This window comes from Anolis sagrei, chromosome 1 (genome assembly GCF_037176765.1).
Source record: "Anolis sagrei isolate rAnoSag1 chromosome 1, rAnoSag1.mat, whole genome shotgun sequence".
Taxonomy (NCBI): domain Eukaryota; kingdom Metazoa; phylum Chordata; class Lepidosauria; order Squamata; family Dactyloidae; genus Anolis; species Anolis sagrei.
The window spans coordinates 15,920,048-15,942,018 of NC_090021.1; the positions used below are offsets into that span (position 1 = coordinate 15,920,048).

Consider the following 21,971-nt stretch of genomic DNA (forward strand, 5'->3'; position numbering starts at 1 on the left):
AAGAACTTCCTAACTGTGAGAGCCATTCATCAGTGGAAATCTCTGCCCCAGAGTGTGGTGGGGCAGAGAGGCTTTTTTTTAGGCTTTTAAACAGAGGCTGGATGGCCATCTGTCAGGGGTGCTTTGAATGTGTTTTTTCTGCTTCTTGGCAGGAGGTTGGACTGGATGGCCCACGGGGTTCCTTCCAACTCTATGATTCTATAAAATCCAGAGAAGTAACCGGCCTATATAGCAACTCCTCATATTACCTGCCTATATTCTAATCTTTAGCCATCTGTGATGAATTCATTGGTTCAAATGTGTCTTCCGTGGATATAAGAATGGGGGTAGATCAAGACCTGATTCATTCATGGTTGAGAGGAACATGCTTGCCATTTCTTGGTGGCTAGATCCAACAGTCTATCAGTAACATTTGGATGAAGAGATGAGCACATAGACAATCTTGAAGTAGCCACATTGATTGCATTGCCTGATAATGGACAGAGCCACACTGGAGTGGGCAGGACTGTTCCTCATGGTCATAATCAAGTGGGGTCCTGGTTGTCCCCAATCTCAGACCAGACCTACATTTACCAGCACATGCAATGTTGGTACCATTTCTGTTTTGACATGGACTCTCTCCATCTCACGTGCCTCCCTCTTTCTAGTGCCATCAGTAGGAAAGTGTGGGAAGGGTGTGAACTGCAGTGGCTGACATTATCAGAGGGGGTGACACCCAAATGATGGCCTTTAAAAATTGTGTAGTGTTTCAGCAGAAATTTATTAATTTCTAGTTAAAAGCATCTAGGTAGATCTAACCACAGAAAATTTTCATAAGCTTAGCTAACATGTGTTATAGAAATATACCTTAAAGGCTAATGTTCTATACCAAACTTTTAAAGCAGAGGGCCAGGTCACAGTCCCTCAAACAGTTGGAGGGCCAGACTATAATTTGGGGAAAAAACCATGAATGAATTCCTAGGAAAACTGCACATATATTGTTTGTATGGCAAAAAAAAAACACTTAAAAACAATACAATAATTAAAATGAACAATTTTAACAAATATAAACTTATTAGCATTTCAATGGAAAGTGTGGGCCTGCTTTTGGCTGGTGGGATTGTTGTTGTTGTGTGCTTTCAAGTCATTTCAGACTTAGGTTGACCCTGAGCAAGGGCCGGGTAAATGACCTTAGAGGGCCGTATCCGGCCCACGGGCCTTAGTTTGAGGACCCCTGTGGTATACCATCTAATGCCCGTGTTCTAATAATAATAATAATAATAATAATAATAATAATAATAATAATCTTTATTTCTACCCCACCACCATCTCCCCGATGGGGACTCGGTGCGGCTTACATGGGGCCGTCAGAGCTGTCATTATTGTCCAATTGCAATGACAATTATGTAGTTTCATCTGCGTGTGTTACAAACATTCATTGTTGCTGGTTTATTTATAGTCACTATTCTTAATTGCATTTCCTTGTATTTTAATGACAAGACTGTGGTCTGATCTGGTACAGGAAGGGGTCCATGGAGGTGACACCATGAGATTTTGCACCAGGTGACACTAAACATAGGGTTCCTCCTTCCATCTCTCTTATTATAGCAATAGCAGATGAATCTTCTTTGGTGGTTTCCAGTGGAGATAGCCTATGGAAAAAAGAAGAGATCAGTGTTCATCAAGTTCAGTGGTTGTAGTCCAGGGACAACCAGTGGTCCGCAAGAACTAAAATGTGGTCCACTGCTCACCATTACTACACTGGTGCAATGAAAGCGACTGGTCTCACAAAACCCTATTAAATATGGTTTTCTGTGTGTGAGCAGATGGTGGCTACTCATGGCTTATGTTCTGTATCAGGAACCAGAACTGATGTGGTCTATCCAATGCAGTTTTCTAAATCAGCACCCCAAATAACCAAACCAAATCTAAAGTTGACCAAAAACTGATTTGTAATTCTTTTGATACTAATGTTGGAAAGTGGTCCCTGGTCAAAAAAGAACGTGGTCAAAGTGGTCCCTGGTCAAAAAAAGGTTGGGAACTACTGATCTAGTTGTAACAATATAACTGGAGAATGTATGGGGCCTGAAGATGTGGTCAAAATTTTTCCAATATCGTGAGTTCAGAGGAGTGATGTGCCTAAATAGCAACGGAAGGAGTACATGTTCCTTCAGCCTTGGATTGCCACCATGGGTTTCATACTACTCTGTCCACATATTGTTCTGGTCCTGAAAATGAGTTCCTCCATATTCTGTTGCTTCAAAAGTTAAGTTTGAAGTGAAATGGAAAAGATGAGGCTGTGCTTTCCGAAGTCCCTGACCATACCACCGTTTCTTTGTTTCTTTACATTTCAAAGATGTGGATGAATGCGCAACAGGCACCCACACCTGTAGGTCAGATCAGATATGTGTCAACTTAAGAGGATCATTCACTTGTCAGTGCTCGGCTGGCTATCAGAAGCGAGGCGATCAGTGCATTGGTAAGTACTGGATTTGGAAACAAAACACCCATTGCAGTGCTTTGGGCATCAGATCATACAATTTTATATGCACTTATTTACATACAGCAATTTGGTTCTTCTCTTTCCTGAATTGTCCAAGCTAGCTTGCCCATATCAGAACAAAAGTATCATTCTAAGAACTGGAGGGTGCATACTCTCAGGTTTTCTCACCTCTTTTTCATTTGATGTCGTATCTGCTAGATCAGGGTCCAGCCAGATTTCCAACAGGATGAGAACAATTTTGACTCCAGTTTACTTAACAAGAGCAGCTAGATAAAGATTCTCCCCTCACCATAAATTATACAACTGAAAAGAGTATACAGGCAGTCCTCAAGTTACAAACATCTGACTTAAACATTACTTATACTTAAGAACGGGGATGAGACAAAGGAAGTGAGAGAAAGCTATTCCTAGGAAGAGAAATTCACTCCTGGAAGAATTATCATGGAAAAGGGGTGTCTCAACTGAAGCTGTCTCACCAATTCTTGTTTCCACAACAAGTCATTTTTTTAAAAATCCAGTTATCACTGAGACAGAAAATGAGGTGGAATCTTCTGAACAGAGGCACAGACAGCAAAACAAACTCCACAGAGGTGCCAACCCTTCCCTATGCTATTCACCAGCGGGTGCGAGCAGGTTAAACCACTGAGCTGCTGAACTCGCTAATCGAAAAGTCAGCGGTTCGAATCCGGGGAGTGGGATGAGCTTCCGTTGTTAGGCCCAGCTTCTGCCAACCTAGCAGTTTGAAAACATGCAAATGTGAGTAAGAACAATAGGTACCGCTCCAGTGGGAAGGTAACGGCACTCCATGCAGTCATGCCAGCCACATGACCTTGGAGGTAACTATGGACAATGTCAGCTCTTCTGCTTAGAAATTGAGATGAGCACCAACCCCCAGAGTAGGACTTGACTAGACTTAATGTCAGGGAAAACCTTCATCTTTATTATGCTATCCAAAGCTTTTATATATAGGGGGCGGGGGCTGGGGTTATACTTAAAAATGTACCTCTTCCAACTTACATACAAAATCAACTTAAGAACAAACTTACAGAACCTATCTTGTTCATAACTTGGGGACTGCCTGTACTTGAAATATCGAGGGCTTGACATTAGCTTGGAAAGATTTTGATCTCTTTTAAGTTGCGATGCAAATACCCGCCCACTTTTGGAGACAACATTGTTTGATCCTAAGTGTATTTCTTTTGTACATGTTGAGCATCCCTTATCCAAATACCGAATTCCAAAATACTTCAAAATCCAGATAGTGGCAAGTGGCACCTTGACTTTCTGATGGTTCAATGTACACAAACATTTCTGCCTGCACAAAAAGATTAAATGTAGTGCATATAAAAGTACCTTCAGGCTATGCATCGAAGGTGTATATGAAATACAAATGAACTTCATGTTCAGACTTGTGTCCTATCTCCAAGGTGCTGCATTATGTACATATGCAGGCATCTCAGGCCTGAAATCCAAAACACTTTTGGTCCTAAGCATTAGATGAGAGAGACTCAACCTGTTCCAGGCTATTTGTAGTTGATCTTGGAATCATTACTGCCCTTCCTGCCTTAGTATTGTTCATGTAAATTGAAGACATTAATTTCAGTGCATTTTTAATTTAATGGCATGCATATAATGTCTCCTAAAATATATATCTATCCCTATATCTTTTTTGATGACCCAGATGTAGATGAATGTACATTCTCGCCATTTTGTCACCACCGTTGTGTGAATGCTCCTGGTTCCTACTACTGCCAGTGCAACAGCGGTTATCAATTAGCACCTGACAATCACACATGCGCAGGTAAGGGCTTTTCAATAGCTGCCAAGATTGTTTGCGTAAATGGGGGGAAGGGGGAAGCAAGAACTAAATTAATACCCTGCAGGAACTTACAACAGCCATGGACTACAATCTTCCATCCCCTAAGTGTAGTGGTATGTTATGCCAGCGCTATATAACCCCAATGCAGAACAACAACATGGTACAACATGTCAGTGATTGTTTACCATTGTACAGTGTGGAACTGCAAATGCAATGTATAACTGCAATGCAGATACAATACTTGATATTGTGTGTTAGTGTCAGTGGTTTTTTGTTGTTCCACCACTATCAGCAGAATAATAATAATAATAATAATAATAATAATAATAATAATTCAATCCAATTCAACAGCCAGCAGAGTGTCTGCTGTGGACTCATCTTGTTGTGTTTTCTTTAATTATTATTATTATTATTATTATTATTATTATTATTATTATTTATATTCTGCTCTCCCTGAGGGGACTCAGGGAGGATTATCAAACACATATACGGCAAACATTCAATGCTGTTATACAATTAACAAGGACAAGCAATACATAAACTGAGGTAAAGGCTTTCCCCATCTTTTTCCATTTCTGGCATTTGGAGTCTGTGCTCAACTCCGGCCATGAGGCGGAGGTGTTGTTGCTCCATCTTCCATGCCCAGGAGCTTTGTTGTCCATAGATGTCCTCCTAATTGAATCACAGGCATTTCGTTATGGGTACCTTTTATTTATTTATTTATTTACAGCATTTATATTCCGCCCTTCTCACCCCGCAAGGGACTCAGGGCGGATTACAATGTACATATACATGGCAAACATTCAACGCCAATTTGACATACAACGTATACAGACATACACAGAGGCTATTTAACTTTTTCTGGCCGCCAGGGGAGCTGTCGCTTTCATTGTCCATCTGCGACACTGATGAAGTACTTCCGCATTCCCCACATGCTTTGCTGGAATGCTTTGCTGGAGTCTTTTTTATGGCCTCATAAATTAGTTCATTTAGCCTCCTCACACAAGGTGGTACCTAATTTTCCTACTTGACAGATGCAACTGTCTTTCGGGTTGCAAAGGTCGACAACAGGCTACACAATTGGTTGGAAGCACACTCCAACCTGGGCTGGCTTCGAACTCATGACCTTTTGGTCAGAGTGATCTTAATGCAGCTGACACTCAGCCAGCTGTGCCACAAACCTGTAATAAAGCAATACCTATTTATCTACTCACATTTCTGTTTTTGATCTGCTAAGTGAGCAGAAGCTGGGGCTGACGGGTACTCACCCCAACCCAGACTTGAACCGCCAACCTTTTGATCAGCAGGATTTTCTGCAGCTTAGTGGTTTAACCCACTGTTAGAATCATAGAATCATAGAATCAAAGAGTTGGAAGAGACCTCATGGGCCATCCAGTCCAACCCCCTGCCAAGAAGCAGGAATATTGCATTCAAATCACCCCTGACAGATGGCCATCCAGCCTCAGTTTAAAAGCTTCCAAGCCCTGTTCTAAGCCTGGCCCTGATTTTGTGGACCACGGTGAATAACTCATCCTGCATTATATAGCATGAGTCACATGCACACATATACGTTCAGATGACACCAAATTCAAAAGGCAGACTCTAAAGAACAAGGTCAAAATCCAAAATAATTAAAATCAGTGACAAAATTTAAAGAAGGAACAACAAAAAAAGGAAACTATGGAGAAGCCCAGTCATTAAGCTCATTTGTGAGAGAAGGGCAGGATAAATAAATAACATTTGAGTGTGCGTGATGAGTGCCTTCAAGTCATTGGACGTTTTTTAATATGAACTAAGTGTAGTTTTTAAAGTTTGTTTTTAATCACCTTTGACACAAAAAGAGTCCCCAGACTCAAGCAGCTTCAGAAATTCCAAGTTAAATCTAAAGCATAAAGTAGAAATTAAAACGAATGCAGCACCCAGAGTTAAATAAGCATAAACTACTTCTGCACTTTGAAATCAGCTTGCAACAAATGAAGTAGACTGAAGACAAATTGGGAATTGTGAGGGGAAGAGAGAGAAGCTGTGACATTATGAAAGCATGGGATGGATTAATCAAGACTGTCTGTAAAATTGGGACGCATGGTGGGTATACATTACAGCAGTGATTCTCTTATCATGAGCTTATATGAATACTGAACCTTTGAAACTCAATGCATAGGGCATTGATGTCTCTGTTAACTCGATTACAAAGTGAAGGCTATAAGGCAGGGGCATCAATAGGGTTGGTTTCACCCAGTGCAGTAACTCATGATGGCACCCCCATGAACCTCCTCCGGTACCAGACCAAACCATAATGCTGTACTTGTATAGCAGAAAAATTGGCAAAAACTGCAGGGTGTACTTGAAGCATACGCAGATAAACCCAATAAATGATTTGAAGCATCATTGTAACAGGGTAATAATGACAGCTCGGACCAGGAGATGCATGTGCGTTAGGATGTTCGAAGCATAAATCTGTGTAGAATTTTAGCCTTTATTGATACAGTGTATGTAAGCTGGAGTGATGACAAATGTTTTTATGGTTAAACATAAGAACTGGGAAATTTTTAATTCTAAAAATAATAGATTTCTGCTAAAACACTGCACAAAAAATCAAGACAGTCATATTAGTGTTGTCAAAGTCTTTCATGGCTGGAATCACTGGGTTGCTAAGAGTTTTTGAAGCTGAATGGCCATGTTCCAGATGCATTCTCTCCTGATGTTTCGCCCACATCTATGACAGGCATGCTCAGAGGTTGTGAGGACCTCTGAGGATGTCTGCTATAGATGTGGGAAAAACATCAAGAGAGAATGATTCTGGAACATGGCCATACAGCCTGGAAAACTCATGGCAACCCAGTCATATTATTATCTTCTTATGTAATGGTTGTTGCGCGAGTCGGCTTATTAATGAAAGACCCTCCTCATAAACATATAGCAGAGTAACTTATTAGCAGCAGCATGACCCAACACCTGTAACCAAAAGTGATAAAAAGGACAAAAACACACAGACCAATGTTATATCTTCCTTAGGAGGCTTTTCTTTATAGCAAAATAATATGGTTGTACAATTTACAAGAACAAGGTTTCCATATCACAAATATATACTTCCTTCTTTGCTTCCATACTGGGCTTCTTTCTCACAGAGCCTCTTCTCACACTGAAGTTACACAGGAGCTTCACACAGTAGCTTTACACACAGCAGCCTTCACACTGGAGCTTCACACATGATGGCCTTCAACCTGGGGCTTCACTCACTGAAGCTTCTCACACCAGGCCTTCTCACACCCAGGCCTACTAACACTGAGGCTTATCTCACACTGAGGCCTTTCTCCCACTGAGGCTTTTTCACACTGAGGGGTCCCTCAGACTGATGCCTCTCTCACACTGAGGTGAACTAACTCTGAGGCCTACTCATACTGAAGCATACTAACACACTGAGGCCCTTCTTCCACAGAGACATTTCACAGACCGGAGGGCTATTAAGCTACAGGCACACCTGCTTATGTTAAACTGAAGCTTTTGCTGAATCATTGTATCCATTTAACCCTTTCAGTGCTTGACTCACATTTTTGTAATTAAAAATGGCTAGTAATTTTTTTAATATTTCTGACAATGGTGCCATCTGGTATGGTTCTCATCTTCTGAACCCACCAATGATATCACTGCTATAAAACATGGATGTGCAAATATGCAAAACTAATTCATCTCAATCAGTTTAGATCAATAGAGGCAGCTTAAACCATCACACTTCTTTACTTTTCCATATACGTATCATATAAGTGAATTAATGAATTTTATATTTATTTATTAGTTATTTGTTTGTTTGTTTATGTATTTAAAACATTTATATTCCGCCCTTCTCACCTTGCAGGGGACTCAGGGCAGAGCACAACATATATACGGCAAACATTCAATGCCCGGACATAAAACCATAAATATATACAAACATTAAAATCACTTATATTCATATTAAAAGTTGCTTAAAAACCATCTCAGGACACCATTTCGCCTCATTGCACTGCCCCAAAGGCTTGGTCCCACCACCAGGTCTTCACCATCCTTCTGAAGGACAGGAGGGAGGGGCTGATCTAATATTGCTAGGAAGATAATTCCATAACCAGGGGGCAATCACTGAGAAGGCTCTGTTTCTTGTGCCTGTGATGGTGGCAGGACCGAGAGCAGGGCTTCACCATAAGATCTTAGTTTCCGCAGTGGTTCCTAAAGGGAGATGGTTCAGACAGGTAAACTGGGACGGGGCTGTTTAGGGCTTTATATTCCTTGTTATTCTTCAGGGCTGGTGATCTTCTTTATAATTATTAATAGTAGAATTATTGTTGTAGGTTTTTCCGGGCTATATGGCCATGTTCTGGAGGCAATTTTTCTCCTCACTTCCAACAGACCTCACTACCTCTGAGGATGCTTGCCATAGATGCAGGCGAAACGTCAGGAGAAAAATTGCCTCCAGAACATGGCCATATAGCCCGGAAAAACCTACAACAACCCAGTGATCCCGGCCATGAAAGCCTTCGACAATACATAGTACAATTATTGATTACAACCAGTAAACATAATTACTGTATATTCATAGCTTAACATATAAATCAAATCCACAAATAATCAAATTCCCAAATGTGGAGGGCTGAGTTAATCTTGCAAATAAGGTCACTTATGTAAGCCTTGCATTCGCAATCTATGCTCGTTTCCACATTGCCTTTGGATATGCTCTTCAAATGGTTCCCCTCTCCCACCACCAATAAAACAAAATACTTTTGCACAAAATTAAGCTCCTCGTTTTGCAAGGCAGCAGTGCTCTTGAGTGTTGCCAAAATGACAAACGGCTCTCAAAGGTTTGTGTTGTAAATGTAGTGGAATTTTAAGAGAACAGATCTCCAAAGTAATAAATACTTCCCAATAAATCGCTAAAATACTGCCTACGGAGATGCCTTATCAGTATGTTTTCTTTATGTCAAGTGCTGTCTTTGAGACCTGTCCCTCTTTCCCAAGGAGGAAAACAATAGTTTGTGGACTTAGGGGAGAAGACGCAGGAATCTCGCATTTGGTGAAATATTTCTAAAACGTTTGCTGAAGCTTTTCTGCCCTGCTAGAAAGGACCTTTCCTATCAGGAAGGAAAAATAATTCTCAAGAGCATTCAAAGTGTATTTAATGGAAGAAGATACGTTTCCTGACCCACTTTCAAGGTCAGGAGGAGAAAGTCTCCTGCTTTCAGTGATTTCTTCAGCCTCGTTTCATGCCATCCATAGGGAAGGTGGTTGGCTTTATATATTCTCCGCTTACTTTGTTTATACACTCATATTTCCTTCTTAACCCACCCTGCCATTAATTGACAAAAGGAAATCAACAACATGAGACATCCAGATGCAACTTGGCCCCTGTTACTGAAAGCCATGCACATTTAGGGACTCTACAGATGGACTTATAAACATTTTCAAGTAAAAACATGTATTGTTTTTAATTATATTATTAGGTTGCAAATTCAGAACATGTACTTTTATGTAAAACTACCTTGGGAACCCGGCGGTACCCGGGTTACTTGAGAAAGGCATTGTTTGTTTTGGGAAGTTTGGTAATATCTCTGGATGTAGAGTGAACTAGAACTCCCACGTGGGCAGCTCATCCCCCCCCCCCCCCCCAACCCCTCCAGTATGTTATGTTGGCCCGGGTCATTTGAAAAAGGCACTGTTTGTTTTGGGGTGTTAGGTAATATCAGTTTGATAATATGTAGCTCTGTTTCTTAGGGGAAAAAAGCCAGTCTTTCCTGTTGTTTTTTATGAATGTCCCATTTGAAAATGCATAAGGGTGTGGGTGAACTGTAGTCCCCAAAATCATGGGCCAATCACCCCAAACCCCACCATTATTCAGAGTTGGCCATGTTGGGTCTGTGTGCCAGGTTTGGTCCAGATCTGACATTGGCTGAGTTCAGTGCTCTCTGGATAAGGGTGGACTACAACTCCCAGATGTGGGTTATTAACGCCCAAACCCTGCCAGGATGTATAGTGGGTCATTGGGGTGGGGGGGGGGGGGAGATCTGTGTGCCTTATTTGGTCCAGGTCTGTCATTCATGGGTGTTGCAGTGGTCTCTGGAACTGAGTGAAGGTACTGCAAATACCATCAACAGTGGCAAGTGTGGTCCAGATCCATTGTCGGTTGGGTTCACAGTGCTCTCTGAATGTAGCTGAACTACAACTCCTCTAAATCATGGTGAATTCTTCCCAAACCTCTTGTTCGGTTGCTGATCAATTCCTGTTTGCTGTGTGCCGTAGGAAAGAGTTAAGTGAGAGTCAGTGGGTGGGGTCATGCAAATTTGTAGAGAGGAAGGAACCCTGGGATGTCCATTCTGGAGAAAAAAATAGAACGTCTAGGATGAAATGGTCCCTGAATGAAAGCACTCCTTGGGTGGTTGGTGTTTAGGGAGGACATTGATAGGGTTTGGGCTATATGTTCATGGCTCTCAGTTGAGGGAGTGCCTTTGGAGGTTTCTCAGCACTTCAAACTATAGTCTGTTTGTGGAGGCAGGAGGATGTCTGTCTAAGTGGACACTTCCACCACATACATACACACATTTTCACTTTTATTATGTGTATGGATATATCCCGATTGGACTTTTGGTGGGACTTTAGAAGAAGAGATGGCTCTGGAGAAGGGGAGCACAGGGGTGGTTGTAAATAAAAGAGGGAGAAATGTATAATATATGTCTATATAACTGTAATTTTTCTCCAATAAGAACTTATTAATCAAAGAAAAAAAATCCCGATTGGCCTGATTGGGTTAATTTGGCATTAAAATCCATTTCACATACATTCTTCCAACTGACCCCATGTTAGATGAAACGCATTTCACTTAAATTCTCTGAAAGTTAAGCAGAGACCTTTCCATGGCTGGACCATACCAGTCTTCTTGATGATCTTAATGTTTCAGTACAATATAGAATGGCAAGTCAACTTGTATGTAAATCCCATCAGTTCAGTGAGTCTGTTCTAGTTGGTATTAACAAATGGAATTAGGCCAAAGTAATATGTTAATCTCTCTCACACAAAGAGAGACGGGTGGATTATTTGCATGGTTAATTAATGTTAGTTGCTTCAAAGGAGCTAAATAGTCAGAGTAATTAGCCTAGCTACATAATTTAGAATTAATTCACACACAAAACTTCTGAAGCTTTTTTGGTATGCTAAAAGAAAGGGAAATTCTTTTTGCCGGCAGCACAGATGCTTCCACAATGTCTATAAATCAGACAGCAAAAAAAAAAAATGCATTTTCACTTAAAAGCAATCTTGAGCTTTGTCATACCTCTGGCAGTTGTGACTACATTACATCAATTGCATAATGTAACATATTTCTGGAAGGGAAAAACAGAGCAACCACATCTCAAGATGACTGGCAGCATTTGATAAAGCTTGAGTAAAGGAAAGTTGTGATATAGAAAATGACTTTTAATCATTATCACGAGAAGACGTAACCTGATGCACTAGAAAAGGAATTACTGCTTGATATAGTAGACTGCAAAAGAGGAAAAAAGAGGACCACATTATAGTTGGGTAGACTCAAGACTTTCTGGCATACAGCCACTATTCAATGGCCATTGTGCAGTCATTGAAAGTGGATACATGCCAGAGGAGCACTTCCTTTATTGCTATTCTTTTCATTCATGCAATCGCATTAAACTATCAATCTGTGATTCCGCACTTGTACTTCCACATAATAATAATTAATAATAATAATAATAATAAGCACAAGCCAGTCAAGGTGGTCCCAGTGGTGATCAGCACACTGGGTGCAGTGCCTAAAGACCTTGACCTGCACTTAAACACAATCGGCGCTGACAAAATTACCATCTGCCAGCTGCAGAAGGCCACCTTACTGGGATCTGCATGCATTATTCGCCGATACATCACACAGTCCTAGACACTTGGGAAGTGTCCGACATATGATCCAATACAACAGCCAGCTGAGTGTCCACTGTGGACGCATCTTGTTGTGTACTAATAATAATAATAATAATAATAATAATAATAGTTACGGAAAATGAACACATCAAATTACTCTGGACTTCTGAATACAGACTGGCAAGAGTTTTGGAGCACAATACTCCTGATCTCACAATAATTGGGGGGAAAGAATAGTCAGTGTTGCAATCCCAGGTGACAGCAGAATTGATGAAAAGCAACTGTAAAAGCTGACACGATATGAGGATTTAAAGATAGATTTGCAAAGACTCTGGCACAAGCCAGTAAAGGTGATCCCACTGGTGATTGGCACACTGGGTGCAATGCCTAAAGACCTTGGCCTGCACTTAAAAACAATTGGCGCTGACAAAAGTACCACCTGTAAGCTGCAAAAGGCCACCCTACTCAGATCTGCACGCATTATTTGCTGATACATCACACAGACCTAGACACTTGGGACGTGTCCGATGTGTGATCAAATACAATAGCCAACATTGTGATCTTGTTTGCTGTGTACTTTACTTTACTTTTCCATATACGTATCATATAAGTGAATTAATGAATTGTATATTTATTTATTAGTTTGCTTGTTTGTTTGTTTATGTATTTAAAACATTTATATTCCGCCCTTCTCACCTTGCAGGGGACTCAGGGCAGAGCACAACATATATACGACAAACATTCAATGCCCGGACATAAAACCATAAATATATACAAACATTAAAATTATTTATATTCACATCAAAAGTTGCTTAAAAACCATCTCTGGACATCATTTTGCCTCATTGCACTGCCCCAAAGGCTTCGTCCCACAGCCAGGTCTTCACCATCCTTCTGAAGGACAGGCGGAAGGGAGCTGATCGAATATTGCCAGGAAGGGAGTTCCATAACCAGGGGGCAATTACTGAGAAGGCTCTGTCTCTTGTGCCTGTGATGGTGGCAGGACCGAGAGCAGGGCCTCACCAGAAGATCTTAGTTTCCGCAGTGGTTCCTAAAGGGAGATGGTTCGGACAGGTAAACTGGGACGGGGCTGTCTAGGGCTTTCTATTCCTTGTTATTCTTCAGGGTGGGTGATCTTCTTTATAATTATTAATAGTACAATTATTGATTACAACCAGTAAACATAATTACTGTATATTCATAGCTTAACATATAAATCAAATCCACAAATAATCAAATTCCCAAATGTGGAGGGCTGAGTTAATCTTGCAAATAAGGTCACTTATGTAAGCCTTGCATTCGCAATCTATGCTCGTTTCCACATTGCCTTTGGATATGCTCTTCAAATGGTTCCCCTCTCCCACCACCAATAAAACAAAATACTTTTGCACAAAATTAAGCTCCTCGTTTTGCAAGGCAGCAGTGCTCTTGAGTGTTGCCAAAATGACAAACGGCTCTCAAAGGTTTGTGTTGTAAATGTAGTGGAATTTTAAGAGAACAGATCTCCAAAGTAATAAATACTTCCCAATAAATCGCTAAAATACTGCCTACGGAGATGCCTTATCAGTATGTTTTCTTTATGTCAAGTGCTGTCTTTGAGACCTGTCCCTCTTTCCCAAGGAGGAAAACAATAGTTTGTGGACTTAGGGGAGAAGACGCAGGAATCTCGCATTTGGTGAAATATTTCTAAAACGTTTGCTGAAGCTTTTCTGCCCTGCTAGAAAGGACCTTTCCTATCAGGAAGGAAAAATAATTCTCAAGAGCATTCAAAGTGTATTTAATGGAAGAAGATGCGTTTCCTGACCCACTTTCAAGGTCAGGAGGAGAAAGTCCCCTGCTTTCAGTGATTTCTTCAGCCTCGTTTCATGCCATCCATAGGGAAGGTGGTTGGCTTCATATATTCTCCGCTTACTTTGTTTATACACTCATATTTCCTTCTTAACCCACCCTGCCATTAATTGACAAAAGGAAATCAACAACATGAGACATCCAGATGCAACTTGGCCCCTGTTACTGAAAGCCATGCACGTTTAGGGACTCTACAGATGGACTTATAAACATTTTCAAGTAAAAACATGTATTATTTTATTATATTATTATATTATTAGGTTGCAAATTCAGAGCATGTACTTTTATGTAAAACTAGCTTGGGGACTTGGCGATGCCCGTGTTACTTGAGAAAGGCATTGATTATTTTGGGAAGTTTGGTAATATCTCTGGATGTAGTGTGAACTAGCACTCCCGCATGGGCAGCTCATTCCCCCCTCCCCAAACCCCTCCAGTATGTTATTTGAAAAAGCCACTGTTTGTTTTGGGGTGTTAGGTAATATCAGTTTGATAATATGTAGCTCTGTTTCTTAGGGAAAAAAGCCAGTCTTTCCTGTTGTTTTTTATGAATGTCCCATTTGAAAATGCATAAGGGTGTGGGTGAACTGTAGTCCCCAAAATCATGGGCCAATCACCCCAAAACCCACCACTATTCAGAGTTGGCCATGTTGGGTCTGTGTGCCAGGTTAGGTCCTGATCTGACATTGGCTGAGTTCAATGCTCTCTGGATAAGGGTGGACTACAACTCCCAGATGTGGGTTATTAACCCCCAAACCCCGCCAGGATGTATAGTGGGTCATGGGGGGGGGGGGGGGTCTGTGTGCCTTATTTGGTCCAGGTCTGTCATTCATGGGTGTTGCAGTGGTCTCTGGAACTGAGTGAAGGTACTGCAAATACCATCAACAGTGGCAAGTGTGGTCCAGATCCATTGTCGGTTGGGTTCACAGTGCTCTCTGAATGTAGCTGAACTACAACTCCTCTAAATCATGGTGAATTCTTCCCAAACCTCTTGTTCAGTTGCTGATCAATTCCTGTTTGCTGTGTGCCGTAGGAAAGGGTTAAGTGAGAGTCAGTGGGTGGGGTCATGCAAATTTGTAGAGAGGAAGGAACCCTGGGATGTCCATTCTGGAGAAAAAAATAGAACGTCTAGGATGAAATGGTCCCTGAATGAAAGCACTCCTTGGGTGGTTGGTGTTTAGGGAGGACATTGATAGGGTTTGGGCTATATGTTCATGGCTCTCAGTTGAGGGAGTGCCTTTGGAGGCTTCTTAGCACTTCAAACTATAGTTTGTTTGTAGAGGCAGGAGGCTGTCTGTGTAAGTGGACACTTCCACCACATACATACACACATTTTCACTTTTATTATGTGTATGGATGGATATCCCGATTGGACTTTTGGTGGGACTTTAGAAGAAGAGATGGCTCTGGAGAAGGGGAGCACAGGGGTGGGTGTAAATAAACGAGGGAGAAATGTATAGTATATGTCTATATAACTGTATTTTTTCTCAAATAAAAACATATTAATCAAAGAAAAAAAAGAAAAAAAATCCAATTGGCCTTGATTGGGTTAATTTGGCATTAAAATCCATTCTTCCAGCCAGGGGCGGCTCAACCCATTACGCAAAGTAAGCATTTGCAGTATAGTTGATTTTGCCCAGGGACACTCTTGGGGGAAAATAGACCTTGACATATGCGAGTTGTAGTTACTGGGATGTATAGTTCACCTACAATCAAAGAGCATTCTGAACTCCACCAATGATGGAATTGAACCAAATATGGCACACAGAACTCCCATGAAAAAATATAAAAATATATATATCAGTGATTGGTTGGGGGGGGGGGGGCGCCAAAATACTGTTTGCTTACTGTTGAAAATTACCTAGGGCCGCCTCTGCTTCCAGCTGACCCCATTTTAGATGAAACACATTTCACTTAAGTTCTCTGAAAGTTAAGCAGAGACCTTTCCATGGCTGGACCATACCAGTCTTCTTGATGATCTTAATGTTTCAGTACAATATAGAATGGCAAGTCAACTTGTATGTAAATCCCATCAGTTCAGTGAGTCTGTTCTAGCTGGTATTAACAAATGGAATTAGGCCAAAGTAATATGTTAATCTCTCTCACACAAAGAGAGACGGGTGGATTATTTGCATGGTTAATTAATGTTAGTTGCTTCAAAGGAGCTAAGTAGTCAAAATAATTAGCCTAGCTACATAATTTAGAATTAATTCACATAACAAACTTCTGAAGCTTTTTTGGTATGCTAAAAGAAAGGGAAATTCTTTTTGCCGGCAGCACAGATGCTTCCACAATGTCTATAAATCAGACAGCAAAAAAAATGCATTTTCACTTAAAAGCAATCTTGAGCTTTGTCATACCTCTGGCAGTTGTGACTACATTACATCAATTGCATAATGTAACATATTTCTGGAAGGGAAAAACAGAGCAACCACATCTCAAGATGACTGACAGCATTTGATAAAGCTTGAGTAAAGGAAAGTTGTGATATAGAAAATGACTTTTAATCATTATCATGAGAAGATGTAACCTGATGCACTAGAAAAGGAATTACTGCTTGATATAGTAGACTGCAGAAGAGGAAAAAAGAGGACCACATTATAGTTGGGTAGACTCAAGACTTTCTGGCATACAGCCACTATTCAATGGCCATTGTGCAGTCATTGAAAGTGGATACATGCCAGAGGAGCACTTCCTTTATTGCTATTCTTTTCATTCATGCAATCGCATTAAACTATCAATCTGTGAGTCCGCATTTGTACTTCCACATAATAATAATTAATAATAATAATAAGCACAAGCCAGTCAAGGTGGTCCCAGTGGTGATCAGCACACTGGGTGCAGTGCCTAAAGACCTTGGCCTGCACTTAAACACAATCGGCGCTGACAAAATTACCATCTGCCAGCTGCAGAAGGCCACCTTACTGGGATCTGTATGCATTATTCACCGATACATCACACAGTCCTAGACACTTGGGAAGTGTCCGACGTGTGATTCAACAACCAGCAGAGTGTATGCTGTGGAATCATCTTGTGTTTCAAATAATAATAATAATAATAATAATAATAATAATAATAATAGTTACGGAAAATGAACATGTCAAACTACTTTGGGACTTCTGAATACAGACTGAAAGAGTTTTGGAGCACAATACTCCTGATCTCACGATCATAGGGGGGAAAAGAATAGTCAGTGTTGCAATCCCAGATGACAGCAGAATGGATGAAAAGCAACTGTAAAAGCTGACAAGATATAAGGATTTAAAGGCAGATCTGCAAAGACTCTGGCACAAGCCAGTAAAGGTGATCCCAGTGGTGATGGGCACACTGAGTGGAGTGCCTAAAGACCTACTCAGATCTGCACACATTAATTGCTGATACATCACACAAACCTAGACACTTGGGAAGTGTCCGATGTGTGATCAAATACAATAGCCAGCATAGTGATCTTGTTTGCTGTGTACTATCCCCCCAAGGAGAGCTGGAGATAAGGAAGGCTGAGTGAAGGAAGATAGATGCTTTTGAACTGTGGTGTTGGAGGAAAGTTCTGAGAGTGCCTTGGACCACCAGAAGATCCAACCAGTCCATACTTCAGGAAATAAAGCCCGACTGCTCATTGGAGGGAGGGATAGTAGAGGCCAAGATGAAGTACTTTGGCCACATCATGAGAAGAAAGGAAAGCTTGGAGAAGACAATGATGCTGGGGGAAATGGAAGGAAAAAGGAAGAGGGGCCGACCAAGGGCAAGATGGATGGATGGTATCCTTGAAGTGACTGGATTGACCTTGAAGGAGCTGGGGGTGGTGACGGCCGACAGGGAGCTCTGGTGTGGGCTGGAGATATGATAGCCATGTGAGAGGAAGCCACAGGGAGGAAGGAGCAAGCCTGTTTTCTGCTTCCCTGGAGACAAGGACGCGGAACAATGGCTTCAAACTACAAGAGAGGAGATTCCATCTGAACATGAGGAAGAACTTCCTGACTGTGAGAGCCGTTCAGCAGTGGAACTCTCTGCCTTTTTTGGAAGCTTTTAAGCAGAGGCTGGATGGCCATCTGTCGGGGGTACTTTGAGTGCGATGTTCCTGCTTCTTGGCAGGGGGTTGGACTGGATGGCCCATGAGGTCTCTTCCAACTCCATGATTCTATGAGGTCACAAAGAGTCGGAAATGACTGAACGAATGAACAACAACAACAACATCTCCCCAAGAGCACTCATACCTTTGTAGCTGTGCCTTCCCGTGCTTCTGAGGCTCAGTAAGCTTTTAAAAGCAATTCTGTAGTTTTAGCATTGGTTAACCCAAAAGAAAAGTCGTATATTATAGTAAAATGTTTAACAAAAAGATTGGAAATGGTGAGGGGAAGCACAGAGGGGAGGAAGAGGAGAATCCCTCCCCTTCACTATTTCCAAGCTTTTCCATACAGGGACAGATGCAGAACATACCCACCACACAAAGTAAGTAAAAGGAACCTTGCGGGATAGCTATCAATGTGTTTTGCCCGTCAACAGCACGGAAGGGTTCATTGTCGGGGAGAAAGCAGACCAGCAATGGGATGCACAGAGTGCCATGCAATAGAGAGGCTTCAATGCTGGTTTGCCTGCCTTGTGCAATGATCATAGAATCAAAGAGTTGGAAGAGACCTCATAGGCCATCCAGTCCAACCCCCTGCCAAGAAGCAGGAATATTGCATTCAAATCACCCCTGACAGATGGCCATCCACCCTCTGTTTAAAAGCTTCCAAAGAAGGAGCCTCCACCACACTCCGGGGCAGAGAGTTCCACTGCTGAACGGCTCTCACAGTCAGGAAGTTCTTCCTCATGTTCAGATGGAATCTCCTCTCTTGTAGTTTGAAGCCATTGTTTCACGTCCTAGTCTGCAAGGAAGCAGAAAACAAGCTTGCTCCCTCCTCTCTGTGGCTTCCTCTCACATATTTATACATGGCTATCATATCTCCTCTCTGCCTTCTCTTCTTCAGGCTAAACATGCCCAGCTCCTTAAGCCGCTCCTCATGGGGCTTGTTTTCCAGACCCTTGATCATTTTAGTCGCCCTCCTCTGGACACATTCCAGCTTGTCAATATCTCTCTTGAATTGTGGTGCCCAGAATTGGACACAATATTCCAGGTGTGGTCTAACCAAAGCGGAATAGAGGGGTAGCATGACTTCCCTGGATCTAGACACTATGCTCCTATTGATGCAGGCCAAAATCCCATTGGCTTTTTTTGCCGCCATATCACATTGTTGGCTCATGTTTAACTTGTTGTCCACGAGGACTCCAAGATCTTTTTCACACGTACTGGCGTCCCCCATTTTGTATCATTTCATTTTTCCTGCCAAAGTGGAGTATCTTGCATTTGTCTATCAAAAGTCCTATCAAAAGGAAACACACAGTGGTTGGGCTTTATTTGGCCTTTCTGGCTTCTGGAAAATGGGCAAAATAAATGTAAAACAAACCCAGACATGAGTGAGATTTTTGTTCTGTTTTTATTTTCACGTCCTTCTGGCAAAGTACAGGAGCAAAACATTCGTCCCGGACTCTGTAACTGTTTTCCCCCTGATTTAAGGAACAGGAGGCTGTGCTTTGGGGAACTGTGTTATCATTTGCTAGCAATGTAAGTTTTGACTAGTTATAAAATAAAAGGTGTACCAGAGCCATGTGGTGGACATATGTAAATAAATACCACATAACAGATGTTCTGGGTGTGTGTGCTTTTTTCAAAAAGTGTTGTTTCTTTTCTCAGATGTCAACGAATGTGAGACCAGCAACCCTTGTGCCCAACTGTGCTATAATGTAGTTGGGTCCTTCCTGTGCCAATGCAACCAAGGCTTCGAGTTAAGCGCCGACAGAGTCAACTGTGATGGTGAGTAACTCATTTTTAACTTCATAGACAGTTCCTAAAATATTGGAATGGGAAATAAACTTCTAATTCTTCTGATAAGCAGAATTAGGAGCAAGAAGCACCAGTATTTTTATTTGTCGTGTCAGAGCAACCAGTCCATTATATTACATTTCTAACAGAACAAAGCAAACAGACAGACAAATACAAAACTTGTGAGTTTGGTAGTTGTTTAAATGTCCTTTGACCAGTATCTGGCCACTTGGAGTGCTTCTGGTGTTGCTGCAAGAAGGTCCTCCATTGTGCATGTGGCAGGGCTCAGGTTGCATTGCAGCAGGTGGTCCGTGGTTTGCTCTTCTCCACACTCGCATGTCGAGGGTTCCACTTTGTAGCCCCATTTCTTAAGGTTGGCTCTGCATCTCGTGGTTCCAGAGCGCAGTCTGTTCAGTGCCTTCCAAGTCGCTCAGTCTTCTGTGTGCCCAGGAGGGAGTCTCTCATTTGGTATCAGCCATTGGTTGAGGTGCTGGGTTTGAGCCTGGCACTTTTGGACTCTCGCTTGCTGAGGTGTTCCAGCGAGTGTCTCTGTAGATCTTAGAAAACTATTTCTAGATTTAAGTCGTTGACGTGCTGGCTGATACCCAAACAGGGGATGAGCTGGAGATGTCTCTGCCTTGGTCCTTTCACTATTGGCTGCTACTTCCCGGCAGATGTCAGGTGGTGCAATACCGGCTAAGCAGTGTAATTTCCCCAGTGGTGTAGGGCGCAGACACCCCGTGATAATGTGGCATGTCTCATTAAGAGCCACATCCACTGTTTTAGTGTGGTGAGATGTGTTCCACACTGGGCATGCATACTCAGCAGCAGAGTAGCACAGAGCAAGGGCAGATGTCTTCACTGTATCTGGTTGTGATCCCCAGGTTGTGCCAGTCAGCTTTCATATGATATTGTTTCTGGCACCCACTTTTTGCTTGATGCACCAGTGACTTTAGATTCTCTTCCTTTATCCTGGGACAGGTCATTTTCATTGCGGTGCTTTTATCCGCAGATATTCTGTTGCTATTTTTTTCTTGTAATATAGCAAGTGTATTCATTCTGCTATTAAATCCAACCTGAGCGAAGCATTTTGGAATTACATTGTTTTTAAAATGGTAGAAATTTGTTAAATGCAGTGCACTCTAAATGAATTGAACGTCACTTCAGCCAATTTTATTTATTTATTTATTTTCCCTGTTTAAATCCTAAGGGGACTTAAGGCAGCTTTACATATAGGGAACTATTCAATGCCTTAAAACAACATACAATTAAAATAAACATTTAAATTAAGATTTAAGAATTAATGCACATTAAAATATTTTTTAAATTATGGAAATTAGATATTTTACATAGCCGCTTTCTAGAATTATGCCCTGATATATCCAGTCCCAGCAATAGCATTACCGCGTATGGCATAATGGGTCAAACCCTTATGGTACTGAACTGCTGACCTGAAGGTTGGCAGTTCAAATCTGTGGGATGGGGTGAGCTTCCGCTGTTAGCCCCAGCTTCTGCCAACCTAGCAATTAAAAAACATGCAATATTATTATTTTATTATTATTTACTGTATTTGTATACTGCCTTTCTCAGCCAATCGGTGACTCAAGGTGGTTTCCAACAAAACAGTACACATATCATAAAACAAGTTAAAACTTTAAAACAGTTTTAAATAGGTATCGCCTCGGCAGGAAAGGCAAAAAGACGTTCCATGTAATCACGGTGGCCTCATGACCAGGAGGTGTCTATGGACTTTGTCTGTGTATTTGTGTGCCATTGTATTTCAATGTAACAAGGCACTGAATGTTTGCCTGTGTCTGTTTATATGCTGTAATCCACTCTGAGTCCCCTCAGAGAGAAGGTTGGAATATAAACAAAAGTGTTGTTGTGGTTGTGGTTGTTATATATCCAATCCCACCAATTGCATTACCTTTCTGTGTTGATGGGACTGCATTCACCTGTAAGGCAGCAGTGCTTCTGGTAGAAAGGGAATCCTCAGTGCCTGACAGATGGAATCGTTCAACAACAGAATACACTTAACAACTAAAACTTTATAGATATAATTGTATGACCAA

The 21,971-nt window shown here is 41.5% G+C and overlaps 1 protein-coding gene across 2 annotated transcripts in view; it reads left to right on the forward strand.

Moving 5' to 3' along the window:
• EFEMP1 (EGF containing fibulin extracellular matrix protein 1) overlaps positions 1-21,971 on the forward strand; it is an 83,213-nt gene that overhangs the window by 52,960 nt on the left and 8,282 nt on the right. The window contains exons 6-8 of one of the 2 annotated variants that reach the window (XM_060754604.2): positions 2,336-2,458; positions 4,164-4,283; positions 19,771-19,890. In XM_060754604.2, the coding sequence (XP_060610587.1) occupies positions 2,336-2,458; positions 4,164-4,283; positions 19,771-19,890 (363 nt within the window). The remainder of the gene's footprint in view (positions 1-2,335; positions 2,459-4,163; positions 4,284-19,770; positions 19,891-21,971) is intronic. The other variant, XM_060754606.2, reaches the window with a different exon arrangement.